The 16,832-nt window shown below is 36.8% G+C and overlaps 1 protein-coding gene across 1 annotated transcript in view; it reads right to left on the reverse strand.

Moving 5' to 3' along the window:
• Window positions 1-4,519: 4,519 nt before the first annotated feature.
• Window positions 4,520-16,832, reverse strand: part of RpL31 (ribosomal protein L31) — a 47,378-nt gene continuing 35,065 nt past the window's right edge. The window contains exons 4-5 of the mRNA XM_090390357.1: window positions 12,375-12,487; window positions 4,520-4,601 (exon numbers count right to left, since the gene is read on the reverse strand). Coding sequence (XP_090246483.1) covers window positions 4,564-4,601; window positions 12,375-12,487 — 151 coding nt within the window. The 3' untranslated portion in view covers window positions 4,520-4,563. The remainder of the gene's footprint in view (window positions 4,602-12,374; window positions 12,488-16,832) is intronic.

Raw genomic sequence — 16,832 nt, forward strand, 5'->3', positions numbered from 1 at the left:
GTTAAAAACCTGCTGGGGAAGTTAACCCTCCTGATCAACAAACTCTTTGAATTCAATTTTAAAGGTCTCACTGATTTTTTTTTTTTTTTAAATCATATTTATGCTTTTTTTGAAGCACTCAAACCAGCCTCTGGTTTTAGTCTTCAAAGTGCACAGTCATAGATCTGAAACAATTGTAGGAGCAATGTTCCCTGCTCCACACATTGAATAAAAAAGATGTTAATTGGCCAATCAGAATCGTACAAGTGATGTTCCATGCACTACCTCTCTGAAAATAAGCCATAAGGATTAACTTTTAAATTCTAATTTATCTTTATTCATTAAACGTACATACTATATGCAGAAGTTTATGTAATATAATATGCATTAGTAAGGAACCCTTTAACTGGATTTAAAACACAATGCAAGGTTTTTAATAGGAAACTGGCATTGAAAAACATTAAACCTGCTGAAATGACATTATGGAAATAAATAATGAATAACCCATCCCCAAGTAAGGAGTTACAAACCATGAAGTTATTAATAAATCAAATGAATGCATGTAGTTACTGGGAAGAGTTTAACTTGATCACTCAGGACCAAACTATACCAGTATATTGAGAGAGACTCAAGTGCGCAACATTAAAGAACTCTACTTACAGAAACATCTCTAAGAGTTTCTCAGCGTGGTTTCATGTGGTCAAGTTAAACTCCTCCCATATATACCCGCCTTTATTTGTTTATAAATAACTTCATGGCTTGGCTTATAGCTCTTTATTTGGAAGAGTTAATCATTATTTATTTCCATGAAGTGATTTAAGCAAGTTTCATGTTTTCAAATGCTAGTTTCTTATTAAGAAATTTGCAGTTTAAGTCCATTTAAAGAATTTTGTATCTGGCATATATTATATTGCATAAACCTCTGCACATCCTATATAGTTGAGTAAATTTGTTTGATTAAGGATAATTCAGAATTAAAAAAAAATTAATTCTGTTAACTACCATATTTTGCTTAGTGCCATACACCATCCACTTTTGATTACTTCTCTTTAGCATTTTAGCAGAGGCATACGATGCAAGAAAGCAAGCTTATGCAGCATCAGCAAAAAAAAACTCCCATTTCACCCCTCCATTCGTTGCAAATGCCTGTCCAGCTCAGCCTTAAATTTATATGGGCTATAAACTTCCACAAACAAAAGAAGGAAGTCTGTTCCACCCATCAACTACCTACTGGTCAAAGGCAAATTTCCGCACATCTATTTTACAACTGTCATTCCTCAATTTGAAACCGTGCCCCCTCAGGTATTTAATCTGAGCAAGAGGAAGAATCCCATCAACATTCAGCTTGCTCAACCCATTCAAGGCCTTATACACAGCAATCAGATCACCTTACAGGTGCCTGCTTTCCAGGTGCGCTAAAATTTGCAGACTTAAGCCTTTGCACCCCTCTGTTTTCCTCACCAATCTTAGTGCCCTTCTTTGTACTCTTTCTAGCAACTCTACATCCTTCCTAAATTGAGGCCCAACCATTTTCTTGTATAATGGGATAATCACCTCCCTGTCCCTGCTCAGCAAAATTCCTATGTATCATTGACAAGACTCCATGACCTGCCCTGGCAGCCTGTCTGTACTGCTCAGCAAACTTCATATTTGACTGCACAATTACCCCCAGTTCTTTTTCACTTTCCACTTCGCTGAGTGTAGTACCACAGTTAGTATGTTTCTCTTGAGTTATTGCTACTCATATGCAGTACTTTGCATTTGTCAAGGTTAAACTTCAGTTGCCACTTCTCAGCCCATTTGCCCAACTTATCTAGATCAGTTGGAGTAGCATACTGTTTTTACTGTCGTTAACAACCTTCAACCTTTGTATCATCTGCAAACTTGGACATTAAACCTGATATACCTTCATCAATATCATTGATAAATGTACAAAACAACAATGGACTCAACACTGAACCCTGGGGAACTCCACGAAGAGCAGTGTCCATTGATTACCACACTGTCATCTCTCACTCAACCATCCGTTATCCATTGTAACAACTTACCCTTAATGTCATACCTCTCAAATTTGTACAGCAGTCTTCCATGTGCAACAGTATCAAAAGCTTTCCTGAAATCCAAGTATATGATATCAAAATTCTTTTTGGCATTCAGTTCCTTTGTGACCACATCATAGTATCCAATCAAATTGGTCATACAAGACCTCTCTTCGGCAAAAGCATGCTGTGTCTTAACTAGTACTGCAGTCTTGTCTAGATGATCCTGCAATGCTTCTTTAACCAGCGATGCCATTATTTTCCCTTGAACACAAGTTAAGCTAACAGGTCTGTGTCACCTTTTGAACCCCCTTTGTGAATTGGTGATACATTTGCACACCTCCAGTCCATGGAGACCTCACCTGCATCCAAGAATGCCCTAATAATTATGGCTAAGGGTTTGCTTATTTCCTTTGCTGCCTCCTTTACCTTTATGTTTAACTTCAACAATTTCTCCTCCACTTTGCTGTGTTATTACAAAATCACTTTGCTCCCTGTTAGTTTGATAACCCTCTGGCACTCCCCTCACTTATGTAGATTCAAAAATACTCATTCAGTTTGTCAGCTATCTGAGCAGGATCAACAGTCGAACCACTAACATCAAGTGGACCAATGTGATTCATCCCCTTCCTTCTAGAGTTTATATAAGTAAAGAACTCTTTACTGTTTTTCTTTGCATCCTTTGCCAATTATTTCTCTTAATATGCCTTTGCCTGCCTAACCTCCTTTGTGACTTGACTGACAAGCTTATATCTGCCATAGGCTTCTGTGTCACCTGATAATTTATATGCATCCCATACATTTTTCTTCTCTGCTACAAGCCTCATTAGTTCATCTGACATCCATTAAGGCCTAAAGCTTGAGCAGTATTTCTTAGTTGGAATGAAAAGCCTAGTAGCCTCCAAAATTAAAACCCTGAAGGCTTCCCATTTAGTATTCAATGATGGTAACATCAGTTTATCCCACTGCACAGAATTTAAAAACTGTCTGAGACCCCTGTAGTCACCTTTACAAAATCAATAGCACCTCCCTTTAGCCTTGATGCCTAAAGAGAAGTTACTGATGTAGGAATTACTTAAAGTTATATCTTTAAGTAATTCCCACATCAGTACATTGTGACCACTGCCACCTAGTGGTTCCTTTATCTGCAGATTCTTAATGCATGAATAATCACTGCTGATAATCAAATCAAGAGTATTACTCCCTCTGGTTGCCCCTCGAACGTGTTGCTGCAGAAAACAGTCATCCAATAAATCCACAAAAGTCTTGCTAGTGTGTGAGTGACCAACCCACAAGTTCCAGTCAATATCTGGAAAGTTAAATTTTCCCATAAGACATTCTGATTTACTGGCCCACTCTATTTTGCTGCACAATTGTTATAATACTCATTAGGCCTATAACACACACCTACTCTCATTTTTCCCTCCCCAGTGCTTATGCCACACCAAACAGACTCATCATTGCATTGTCCACCAACATCTATTGGATGCACTTCCTTTGATTTTATGTTTCTTAAATAACAGCATAACCTCTCCTCCCTTCCTGTACACATTGTACTTTCCAAATTCCAATTCTGCACTGCTTATTGTCTGTGTGACACCATGTGTCATATCCCAACAATAACTGCCTTTGATGTCTTGACTAGCACTCCAAACTCGTCAAATTTATTAACTGCACTGCTAGCATTGGTGTACATGCAAGTATACATGTACCTGTTTCTATTCTTAGTTACCCTAACACAGCCCATGCATTTATTTGTTCCACTATGACTCCCAGCAGTCCTGGAAACCTCCATTGCCTTGCTTTCCTGGTTAACCTTTGTCTGTGTATCCCCCCCAAGCTAGCAGTTTTCCGACCCTCCTAACACTGCCTCGATAGCATCAGCAAATATTCTTGCACCCTTTCTATTTTAGTGTAGAAGCAGTCTCTCCTGTCACCAATTTGTATGTAATTTTATAGAACCCAAAAAATTCAGACCAAAAGATGCATTTGGATATTGAAATCTGAAAACATAGTAAATGTACCAATATTCTTTGCATACTAAATAAATAAAATACTTCATGTAAAAGTGTCTTTCTTAGTAGTACTCCATGTAATGGAGTACTACTAAGAAAGATACTTTTACATGCAGTAATGCCCTTTGAGTTCAGCTTGATAATACTGTTGGTTTCGATTTTTTTAAATTGACATTAATGAAGGGGATAGTCAGGAAGAGTGGCAGTAATTTATATACTTGGAGTTTAATTAAAAACAGTAAAGAAAGAAGGGCATTTGGCCAAATGTGAAATTCACAGAGCAGCATAGACAGGTGGAAAAGAAAGCCCATGGTGTCTTATGATTTATTTTCATTTTCTTGTAGAGGCTATTTTCATTTTCTTGCGGTGAAATGTAAAACAAAATATTACAGCTGTTTTACCCAGAATCCTACTCAAACACAGTACTTTGGCAGATTTAATGTGTACTATAGTGTAATGTTTTGTTAAAGAATAAAAGCAATAGCATTTATCTAAGCAATATAATTTTATTACAGTATTGCTCAACAGCTTCAGTTCTCACTGACATCCACATTTTCTGTCTGCAGGCCTGTAAAAAAAAAAAAAAAATTTTAAAATGAATTAATGAAAGACAAATAAATGCGTCCAGTTTTACTAAAGCATTAATTCTATTCTCACTGTTTAGAAATAGCATGCGTGATCTTTTAGTATATTCTTTAGTGCTCACTCAACTCAAATTAAGCCATGTGAGTGCATAGTCGATTAACTGTGCATTCACAAGGAATTTTGAAAATTTTTTATGATTGCATAGTTTGTAACTAATTTCATTAACACTATACTACACATGAATGAAAAGAATAACTAGAAATCAAGATGCAATGTGGAAACTTTCCTTTGAAACAAGCTGCCAGGTATTGCACTACTTTCAATAGATGATCTCACCAAAAGGAAAATTGGCCATTTTTGATCCTTTTTTTGTCTTTTTAAAAAGAAAAGATTGAAACTTTGTATTTAACTTTAGGATGCAGCTTGTTTTAGGACTAACCAATCACTCACTACATAGGTTCTCTCTAGTGGCAACACAGAAAAAAACAATTGTAAAGAAATAAAAAATGTTCTTTTGTATATCATCAAATATACAAAAATCAGCTTTCAGAGTGGTAATATAACTAACTAATGCTATCTGTTAAAAGTAGTGTAATACCAAGGCAAGTTTGTTCTGTGAAAATTGAACAATGCAGAAAAATTAAATAATGCAGACTACTGCATTATTTAAAACCTGCCACCTGCAAAATCAGATGAAAGATAACCATAAATGCCTACAGATATAAATAGTTGTTTGTGCTGAATATTCATTGAAATGTGCTTCACTAAAATCTGGCACTCCTCCATCCCAATGGTGCTGGATTTTAAGAAGTTTTGTATTTATTAATTTATTTTATTTTGATCATATAACTAATTTCTAGAAAATCGCTCCTTACAGTTACATAGCATGCCAGGTACTCTGAACACATTAACCTGTCACCACTTCAGGTGTATGTGGCTGAGCAAGCAACAAAAAAAAAAAAAATTCATGCAACCTCTGACTCTCAGAAATCAGAAGATTATGATTAAAAGCAAGTTATTTTTAAATTCAGACTTGCAATTAAATTTTACAGAAGTATGCATCCAAACACTAACATACTTAGGATTTTTCTGTCTGGATTGCCTGTTCGTCACCATCTGATGACTGCTTCTAGGAAGGCACTGTTGGTAGATTCTGCCTTCTTTGGATGTGTTAAGCTAATAATGGCCCTGCTGTCCAGAACATGTGCAAATTTTCATCACAAAGATCTAAACTGAGGCCCCAGCACTTCACCGAACTGCCATTATACTCAGTACTGCTCAGAGGAACTGTTTAACTGCCAAGCACAACCACCAGGGTCAGTCAATACAAACATTGATTGTATTTAGCACTCACGGGCTTGAACCCCAGTCCACTCAAACAGCATGTGCTACTGCACTTGCGCTTTCCTTCTCTACCTGTCTGTTCCCTAATCAAGGACAACTGCTCATCAGTGTTCTTTCATAATAGCTGGTTGTTCCTCACACTTCCAGTGTGAGAACCCACCAGATGCTATTTTGAAAGAAACTGCATAGACCAGGTTGAGAGACCAATTAAAATTGATGAGACCACGATAAAATTAACACCACAGCTGAAATATTTATGTATTCTCCTAGACAGCAAACTGTCCTTTCAGCCACACCTTAAATACAGCAGAACGAAGGCCAGGGTCTCACGTAGGGACTGCTGGCCCTCTATTATAAGACAGTTTCATCCCTGCAATCTCATATGCTTCAGCCGTATAGTATAATAAGACCACACTAGTAGTAAATAGAAGAATGCTGGATTCTATCCCAGCGATCCAATCTCCGTGCACCTGCACCTGCAGTACAGTGGGCACTCCAGCCTTACAAGTAATAGTAGGAATGGTCCCACTAGACCTAGAAACCATTAGAACTGGAATGCTCTATTACCTTTCCAAAGGAGTCCCAGTTACCTTCCTGAATTTTACAACTGATCCCACTAATAATAGGAAGGCAGAAAAAGTACACCTACAAGAACCGGCAAAACAGATACCCAAAATTCCCATCATGGTTCTCCCTAGGACTCCATACAACATACTTAACAGGTGGGGAGGAGCAGCAGTGCGTAGCACACGCTTCTTGATTAGACTGGGGTTCGAGCCCATGCCCACCAAATACGGAGGATGCGGAAAGGTCAGGGAATGACCGCCGCATATCCCCGGAGCAATATGGCCTTAGTTGCTAATGCTCCTAAAAACCAAATAACAAACAACATACTTAATAACAGGGCATGGCCCCTTCACTGCAAAGCTCGCCAGCTTCAGACTCACAGAAAACCCACATTGCACTTGTGGAGAGGTAGAAGATCGGAACCATCTTATGTTTGACTGTCTCATCTACGAGGACCTAAGATGTATGTACAATAAGCACTGGTTATAGTGATGACCACTATAACCAGTGCTTATTGTGTATAGTGTTTGCAAATTGAATTTTGATTCTAATAAGCAAAAATCAACAAATATTATCCAGAGGCTATAAAAATAAAGATATAAAGCACAAATTTACACTTTATTGCCAAAGGTTTATTACTAATTAAATAAGTAAAAATCGGAAGAATGTTCAGATTTTTATGTTCCAAACAAAATAAATTTATACTTACGTACATAGCTTAATTAAACATAACAATTTGCAATATGGTTATAATTTAAAAGTCCCTTATTTTAGATTGCTTTAAATTATCACTACAAAATCTATTTATAGATTTTTCAATATTGTATTTGTTATTTGGATTTTTTTTTTAAGGAGCATTAGCAACTAAGGCCATATTACTCCGGGGATATGCGGTGGTCATTCCCTGACCTCTTCCAAGAGGACAAGAATTTCTCCTCCTTGAAACGGAAGATTATAAAGCTTTGTCACGATTCTCCCGGGACCTCTTCACGATAAGAAGGGTGCAAAATTGCCATACAATGAGGAAAAGCCAAAGACAAAACATATCACCAACCAGGACCTCTACTCCTTGAAATAGAAGATAACCGAAAACTTGATGACAGTCTGCTCGCCACAACCTCAACAGCCTGAACTGCAAGGACAGGACTTGTCCCAGGAGTGACCCACAACCCTAGCAGTTGACGTCTCTTTAGAAGAACTTAAAATAACCACCAGGACTTGACCTCACCGCAGCTCAGTTGCCAATACTATAAGCGATCCTATACCTGCGCTTCTCTTGCACGGTACTTTCTTTCCACTTCCCCAGGGGAGATGGTTTCACTGTCTTCTCTCCTTGCCCCCTTTTCTTTTCCTCCTGGTGGGAAAAGCCTGCCTCACTGACCACAGGGCTCACCTCCTCTACCAACCCCTTCCTGTTTCTCCCCCCCCTACTCTGTTCACTTTCCCCACACAGTCTAAATTTAAAACTTTCAAAGAAAACACAGGAAACTAGTTGGCAGAACCTGCCAGAGTACTTACTTAAAATATTGGTGTACCTGGTCTGCCTCCAGGGACCAAGTGTGGGGCCCCAATAGCTAAATGGCCAGATGAACAATGGTACACGACACTACACTTAATATCCATACACTTTTAAATCTCTGGCCTTTACAGTGTACTGTAATACACGACAATGTATACTATGTCATGTGCACAATTTACACTATGAAACAACACTGTAACCTGGGCAGCCTTCTCCATAAACCACAACTATTTCTTCACAGATTGTTTTCCCCTTGCAAAAAGAGGAACCAAATCACTGATCACTATAGAGATTTCAAGACATCTAACAACCACAACGAAAAAAAAAATTTTTCATCTTTCTATCATAACTACTTCTGGACGAAACAATTTCTTTATTGAACCCCCTTGTATAAACCGAGTTCACAATCAGGTCAGATGGAGGCTCACCTCATCCTAATAGTCAGACCTCTATACAATGAAATCTATCATTTGCTTGAAAAAATTCATTATACAGAAATTTCATTATAAAGAAATATGACCTTTTCAACAGTGAAAATTACTGTAATTCAACATTCAGAAAAGTAGTAAAAGATGGGAAATAAACAGGAATTAATAAATTTTCTAACATTTTTAAACAATTAATTTATTAATACATACATATTAAGAAACGTCTACTTAATGACGTACACAATGTATTAGTACACTTTTAAAAATTATGTCGTAAAATATTTGGTTATTTTTTGTTGTACACTGGATTCTACTCATCTCATCTGTGTTTCTGTTCTATGGTGGTTCCAAGACTCTCATCCAAATCCACCTAGTATTATTGTTCAACATACACTCTGTATAAAGGCCTGAATACATTCAGGCAACCTCACCACCAGGAAGCAGACAACACCCAGGCAGCCATCCCAGGCATGTTTTCCAACCTGGGTGTATAGCTCTTACCGTGCGAATTGGCATCAATCCCGCAACCACCTGAGGTAGTGTCATACAGGTGGGTGCCAACATCCCACACTCAGGCTGCACAAACCTTAGTGCCAGAAAAAAAAAAAAATAAATAAATAATAATAATAATAAACAACCACTCAGATATTCAGCTACTATGACATCATTATCAACTCCTAAAAATTTGCCAAGAACAATTTCTCCATTGATCAAACCTTGCCTGGAACTCTTCCCAAGATTGCTCAATATCTTGCTGTAGATCATCCCTCTTATCACTGTTAATTAGGGTTTTAGCAAAACCAGCTTTTACAAACCTATTCTTACTCCACATATAAACTGCAAAATGGAGAGGTTTGAAAAGCTCCTGACACAATGCAAAGTGCTTTATAACAGATATTCAATTTACAAAGCACACTTTCTGGCTGAAGCATAAACTGGTACACCATAACTTAGCTGTAACCTGACAAGATTTTTATATAGGTGCAGAAGTGTGTGTCTACATGCCAGTACATTGATGAAATAAACCTAAGTATTTTAAATGCCAATTGGAAAACTGCCATTAAATATAATCATGGAAGTAATTTACTCCAGTAAAATTATCACTTATTTCTGGTATCATTTATAACTGAAATTTCACCTATAATCATTTTGCAATCCCCTCCCAACTCCTAAACCTCATTCAGACCCCCTAATGTGAATTAACAAGCTCTGTAACCCACATTCAAAGGCTTTCCTACGATCATCCATTTTCCAATTGACAACTTCAAAATCAGCTCAGCTGGATTAGTACCTGTTTGAGTAAAACATGCAATGGTATACACACACTCACTCACTCACTAAAGCCTAGGACGTGTGCCAAAATTAGCTAAATCTTAAAAAAAAAAAAGCTACACTCGCATGCTACTACTAGGAATTTTGCAAAGTACAGAATGTCGATTATCTACCCCCCCCCAAAAATTACAGTATTTACTTTTAGCGTGCTGGTTGTTATGCTGAAATATTACTCCTGGCCCCTTAATACATTTGAAGGCCCACTCAAACCATATAAACACTGCTATTAAAGAGCATGAGATCTCGCTGCAACAAAAAAAAAAAAACAATCTCACATTATCCAAAGAAAAATTCAAGACTACATATTTTAAAAAATAAACCTTCCCAAGATTCATTACTCTTATTTGTGTGCAATTACATTGGATTCCGGTTATTTGGGCCACCAGTTAATCGGGGTAGCCGTTTATTTGGGGCAAATCTTAAAAAACAGAAACAAATCGAGAAAATAGCCAGGGTTTACTTTGCTTAATTGGGACAGCATACCGTTTAATCGGGGCAGGAGACCACAGCACTGGAGATTACCCTATGATTACCTCCGACGGTACCACGTAGTTCGGTCAAAATTCTGGAGGTCACAACCACAAAACAATTAGCAGTCACCTGTTTATTGGGCTTTTTTGTTAGTGAAATCTATCATAAACAGACAGTAAACTCTATATTACTGAACTTGCGATAATACCGATAGCTGAAATTCTCTTTTAGTTATTATGGTGAAACGAGTTTACACTTCCATGAAATCTTCAATCATATAAAAAAATTAATTTTCAGATCTTCTCTTCACTCCTATTAATGAGTTACAAAGCTTTAAAAGCTTTGTAACTCGTTACTCCGTTCTCACTTGCGTGTATAGTGTTACTTGCAATTTGTGTGTGCCATGTTTTTGTTATTGATTGCTTATCTTTTTACTGTTTTAAATTTTAACCCCTACCCACAAATGTCAGTGAACAGAAATGTCAACTAGTTCGTATGTACATATTAATTATTCCGATTATCACGTATTTTTTAATTGGTAAGGTAATAAAGGGTAAATTTGTGCTTTAATAGCCTATGGATAATATTCCTCCTATTTTGCTAATTAGAATCGCTGTTTAATAGAATTAAAATTCAATTCACAAACGTGATCACAATGACCGGCGCTTACTGCACATTGTATAGTGAATGGTACTTTACTAGCTACTATCAAATCACGTTACGATGGTGATTCTATCGTACGGTGAACCAATTGTAAAAAGGGGGGGGGGGCAGCCCCTTAATCGGGCCAAAATGCACTAGTCCTGATGTGTCCCAAATAACCAGAATGGACTGCACTTGTTTATTTCTGTTTATGTAAAAAAGTGTGGTTTATAGTTGAAACCATGTAAAACAATTAGGTAAGTTCAAAATTACATTGTTTCTTCAAAATGTTTTGATTATTATTTACAAACCAATTCCTAAATCAATTATTTTTTATGAGACTTCACATTTCAAAATACTCTATTACCCTTGTTTCATATAAACTGGGTATTCTCCTGTATGTTTGATTATCTGAACTATTTGATTAACCAAACCAACTCTGGTCCCAATTAGTTCGGATAATCAACGTTCTACTGTATTTTGCTTTTCTCATACACGTTTTACTTGACAAAAGCGTAACAAAATAAAAAAAAATGAAATAAACAACATTTGAAAGATGCTCTAATAAAGGTATTAAAATAAAATCCTTCATAACAAAACTGTACCTTTTAGCTTATATATAGAACAAATGTAATATAAAATAATAAACCTCTCATATTATAAATGTAAAACATCAGTGAGACTTCTGTTGCTGTACCACCGATGACAGATACTTTACATGTGGCTTATACTTTGTAACTTTTAGAGCCATGCATGCAGCACTAGTTTCATCCATGAGACTACTCGTACGATTAGACTTAAAAGTTCATTACTGAGAACAACCACTCAAGAAATGTTGATGAGAAAATTGTTAGCAATGCTGTTGCCAGATTTTTTAAACAGACAAATGTTTCAGCAATGGAATTCCAAACTTAATACCTCATTTTCTGCAGTTTTCTTTACTAATCCTGTCACTAATCATTCCCTTTCAACATTTTCTAAATCAGCTTTGAAAATAAATCAATTGCATCTCAAAATCATCCATGTCAATCCACTGAAACATTTTCATGTACAGTTCAGCTAGTTTTACACTGTCTGCAAACCTAATGAATATTGCAGTTTCTTCGAATTCTCTGAACTTTATAAATCTTGAAGAAAACTGTTCAATAGTTGATTCAATGTTTTGGGACGCTCTGAATTCCACATGCCCAAAAAATTTGTATGCGTGCACCTTTGGGCACGCGTGCCATAGGTTTGCCACCACTGGCCTTGGACTTCCTTGCACCATTACAGCTGATGCTAATTCATTTTTTTTCCTGCAGCATCATCGAACTTGGATATCTTGTATTTAAAAAAACAAACAAACAAACAAAAAGAAAAATCATTATCTTCACTGGCTTCAATTTATTTATCAAACTCAATTTCTAGAAAAAGTTTTAAAAACATCAAGTGCTGTTTTACAAAATACACTTACCTTTAAAAGTTGTAACAGGTACATGAGTAATTAAAGTATATAATTTGTGTGGCGAATCTTCGTCTTCATTTCTCCTCCTGGATAGCTGAACTCTGACACGATAAGGTACATTTCTAAAATAAATGAACATGTATAAATTCAAAATCTGGTAACTAGGAAAAATGGAGATACTCTGCAAATTGTGAAAATAACATCTTGAAAATTAGTGACATTTCTAATATGAATTACTAGAACATGTTACCAGCAGTAGAAGAGGGTAGACAACCAAAACAGGAAAACAACAGTCGGGTTAAGTATTTACACTAGAACAAAGTAAAGACACTACTGTGTCAGTAATCAGCAGTCAATCACAGAACTGTCACAAAGTTCAATTCTTAATATTGTTTATGATCTGCCTATACAAGTTTTTATACTTCAGCAAGATACATTGATTAAACTATCCACATCTTTGGGAATTCTCAAACTACTTATTTAGCAATGTTAGGCATGCTCTATAAACTTCTCCATAAATGAAGCCCTTGCTCTCAGGATTCCACCTAATATCTGAGTTGTGCATGATTATTTTCCGATGTAGAGATCTATAGGCACCAGTGCAATTACTGCATAAGGAAAAGTTGCTTCAGGTGTCATGTATACACCAGATATGGACTTAGCTATGATTGAACTTTGTCCAATTGGTCCAAACATGATTTTGACAACAGCTACAAGTATTTAAAACTAAATTGCATTTAGCTTTTAGAGTCTATCAGTGGATTTGTTACTGTATAGCTAATGTACATGTTGTTATTCTTTTCACACACCTATTCTCTGCTGCATACATTTACATAAATATAAGTGCACTACTCAAAACAGTAATAGCAGGTTGCAATATATGTATGTCACACGACACTGATATATGCAGCACATTTTGTTTAATATCCCATGCTAGCTTGTTTTGAACAGTATCAGAATGCTGACACACAAAGGAGTGGTGGTTTTCTTTCCAGGAATCACTACTTTCAAGCAACTAAAATGAATCACGTTAAGTTAATGGGTACACACAAAGTAACAGCCTTGCCAGGACTAGTCATCTCTGACTGTTCACTGGAATGAATTTTAGTCTAAGCTTGCTAGTTGTCAGCAGCTGGAACAGTGGGCATTGCTGTACTGACTGGAGAAATGAATTGATCATAATTTTTCATGAACAACTATACTGTGCTTGTTATTTCTAGCTGAGCTGCAGAATTTAAGACAAAACTAAGTTGCATCACATAGCAACTGAGCAGTTGATTCGTATCCATGGTGTGGCATTGGTGGGCAGTCAAGTATATGCCTGTTTAGTTTTGCCTATATAACAATGGATGCGACATGCAAGGAACACTATGCTGCTCTCAAATTTTGTTTCTTTCTCAAGAAAACATCAGCTGAAGTGTATGAAATGTTACGAGGCATATAGTCCTATAGCTCCAACAACTGCTGTCAACACAGAAACCATAAACAATTCTCCTGTGATCATAAGAAGTTCACACAATACCACACATGGCAGTCTCCATGACAACCTACATATGACATGTTTGTGAACGTTGGAATCCAACATTACTCATCTGAGCAACAGCAAGTTCACATTAGGTTTGTCGGGAGCTGCAACGGATTGTTGCTGAAAATGCTGAGGTTCTGCACAAAGTGATAATGGCAGATGAGACATGGCTTCATCATTTTGACCCAGAGAGTAAGCAACAAAGCTCTATTTGGAAGTCTCATCATTGCAATAAAAAAAAAAAAAAAAAAGTTGTGGCTTATACAGGAAAGGTTATGGTCGTCTTTTTTTTGACATTCAAGGAATGGTTTACCAGCATGGTGTGTCACATCATAACTATTATGGGAACTTGAATGACCACCACAACAACTTTTATTTTTCTTCCCCCCCCACTCTTCAATCAGTATAAGCTTTGCATAAAATTTTAAGTGAAATACCAATCTGAATATACATATGTAAATTTTTATATGTTTATTATTATTATTATTTTTAATCAAATAACTTCATTTTTTTTCATGCTATATAAAGTCATTTTCTTTTACCTTAATATATTATAACAGAATTTATTTAATTTTATGTTACGTTCAATTATCCAGAAAAGGTCTGATATTAATTATTCCGGATAGCTGATGCCCTACTGTATTGTTAAATTAAATCCTGTCCCCTACCACATATTTCTTTTCAACAAATATCACAGAAAACAAGAATTGAATGCAAACAACACCCATCCCACTCTGAGAAAAAATAATCATTATAACAAAGTGTGTACAAAGAAAACCCTTAAATAATGCAATATATACTTAACCCCCTTTGCTCTTTAGCTGCAGCAATGGTTACTAACTCAGCAGTTAACTGCATGTTCAAATTGGTGGCTTTTGATCTATCTACTGTTGTTTCAGACATCTTACTAATACCATCATCAGACCACACTGCTCTCAGACTCCTGCTTGCCAGTGCTACCAGAACCTGATATGCATACTCCTTAGGCTCTGGTAGCATTGGCAAGCAGGAATCTGACAGAAGCATGATCTAATGATGGGTATCGGTAAGATGCCTGAAAACTGCAGCCATTATCAACCCACTGCAAGATGGAAGCCTCCTCAACAATTCATGCTGAGGGAAAATGGACCATAATCTGCCATGCTAGTCCAGTGCGGGTTGCCAGATTGACCATATTTAGCAGTCAGGAGCTTGAACCCTGGGCTACTCAAAGAGCATGTGCTACTGCACTCCCGCTCCTGACCACTTGGCTAAGGAGGCTATTCACCTTAAAAGGTATAGTGGTTTGGGCCAGCATTTCCCAAACTAGGGTCTACGGACCCCCAGGGCCCGTAGACCAGTTCCTTGTTTTTTTTGGTTTTTAGGAGCATTAGCAACTAAGGCCATATTGCTCCGGGATATGCAGTGGTCAGTCCCTGACCTTTCCGCATCCTCCGTATTTGGTGGTGACGGGCTCGAACCCCGGTCTAATCAAGAAGCGTGTGCTACGCACTGCTGCTCCTTCCCACCTGGCTACGGAGGCGCCTAGACCAGTTCCAGGTGGCCCACAAAATGGATCCTCTGGAACTGGTCAAATTATTCGTTACCAATTGATGATAAATAAAGTTATTCTTATATATTTATGTAAAAATAAAGTTGAGTTGTATTTTCTCTTCAGAAAACCCCGTGTTCATATACAGTAAACCCTTGCTAATCCAGAATAATTGGGAGGAGAGGTCATATGGATTAAGCAATGATCCAGATTAGTGAAGCAAAAGATAGCCCTAAAAGACAAAAAAAAAAAAAAAAAAAAAAAAAAAAAACAATGAAAAATTAATGCAGTGCTGATGAAAATAAATTAAAAAAAATAATAATAAATATATACATATATCACTGTAGAGCAAGCCTGGGCAAACTATGGCCCGCGGGCCGCTCCACATTTTTGTGCTGCCCACGAGCTTTAATTGTATTTTCGAAAAAAGTTTACTTATTTTATGCCTTTTGTGACACCTTTTTGAAAAATAAATTTGTATATGTAATACATTATAGAATTTGTCGACTTGTAAATTGTTTTATCATCTCTGTATTGTTCAAATTGAGATAGAATTTGAAATTGTGCGCGAACCAGAGCGAGCCAACAGGTACTTTTATAACGGTATAATTTGCGATTATAAACTAACCGCGCAAAACTACGGTAACAGACAACCGGTGATGACAACAACAGCTTTGCTGCGGTGGCAGAGTAATAGGAGAGGACTGCTGGCCAGCCACAGTTCCAATCTGTTTTCTCTGACGGTCATCCCGCAGTTAGTTTTTTTGCGTTATCTTCGGTTATCACTTGGTGCCAGTAGCGATAAAAATAATATTTACGTCCTTTTAAAAATGAAATGAATAAAAAATGAAAAATTCAACGAGAGCATCGTGTCTTCAATGAAGAATGGAACACAATATTTTTTTGCTAACATAAATAACGAGACTATTTGTCTCATCTGCCGGGATGGTTGGTTGGTTCTTGGGTTTTATTGGCGCATTAGCAACTAAGGCTATAATGCGCCACAGCCAGGTGATATATAAAAATTTTTGTTTCACTGACCTAATTACTTAGGTCACCATGTCAAAATATAAAATAACAAAGGTATAAAATGCAAAAAGATAAATCAATAAAGAAATAACAATAACAAGTAAATATTAAATACAAGTAAAAACCTTTATTGATTTATAAAAGCTAAAAACAGCAGACATGGTCATGTCAGATAAAATCTGACTGAGTGTATACGGCTCAGTCAGATGATTAAAAGCGGTAAAACGGATATTACTAAAATCTGGACAATCAATTAAAATGTGTCTAATTGATAAAATTGTGCCACAGGACTCACACATAGGAAGGTCATCAGCCCTCAGCATAAACGAATGAGTCAAATGACTATGTCCTATGCGGGTCCGGGCAAGAACAACTTCCTCCT

Source organism: Mastigoproctus giganteus, chromosome 2, assembly GCF_048544385.1.
Source record: "Mastigoproctus giganteus isolate SK-2022 chromosome 2, ASM4854438v1, whole genome shotgun sequence".
NCBI classification, from domain to species: Eukaryota; Metazoa; Arthropoda; class Arachnida; order Uropygi; family Thelyphonidae; genus Mastigoproctus; species Mastigoproctus giganteus.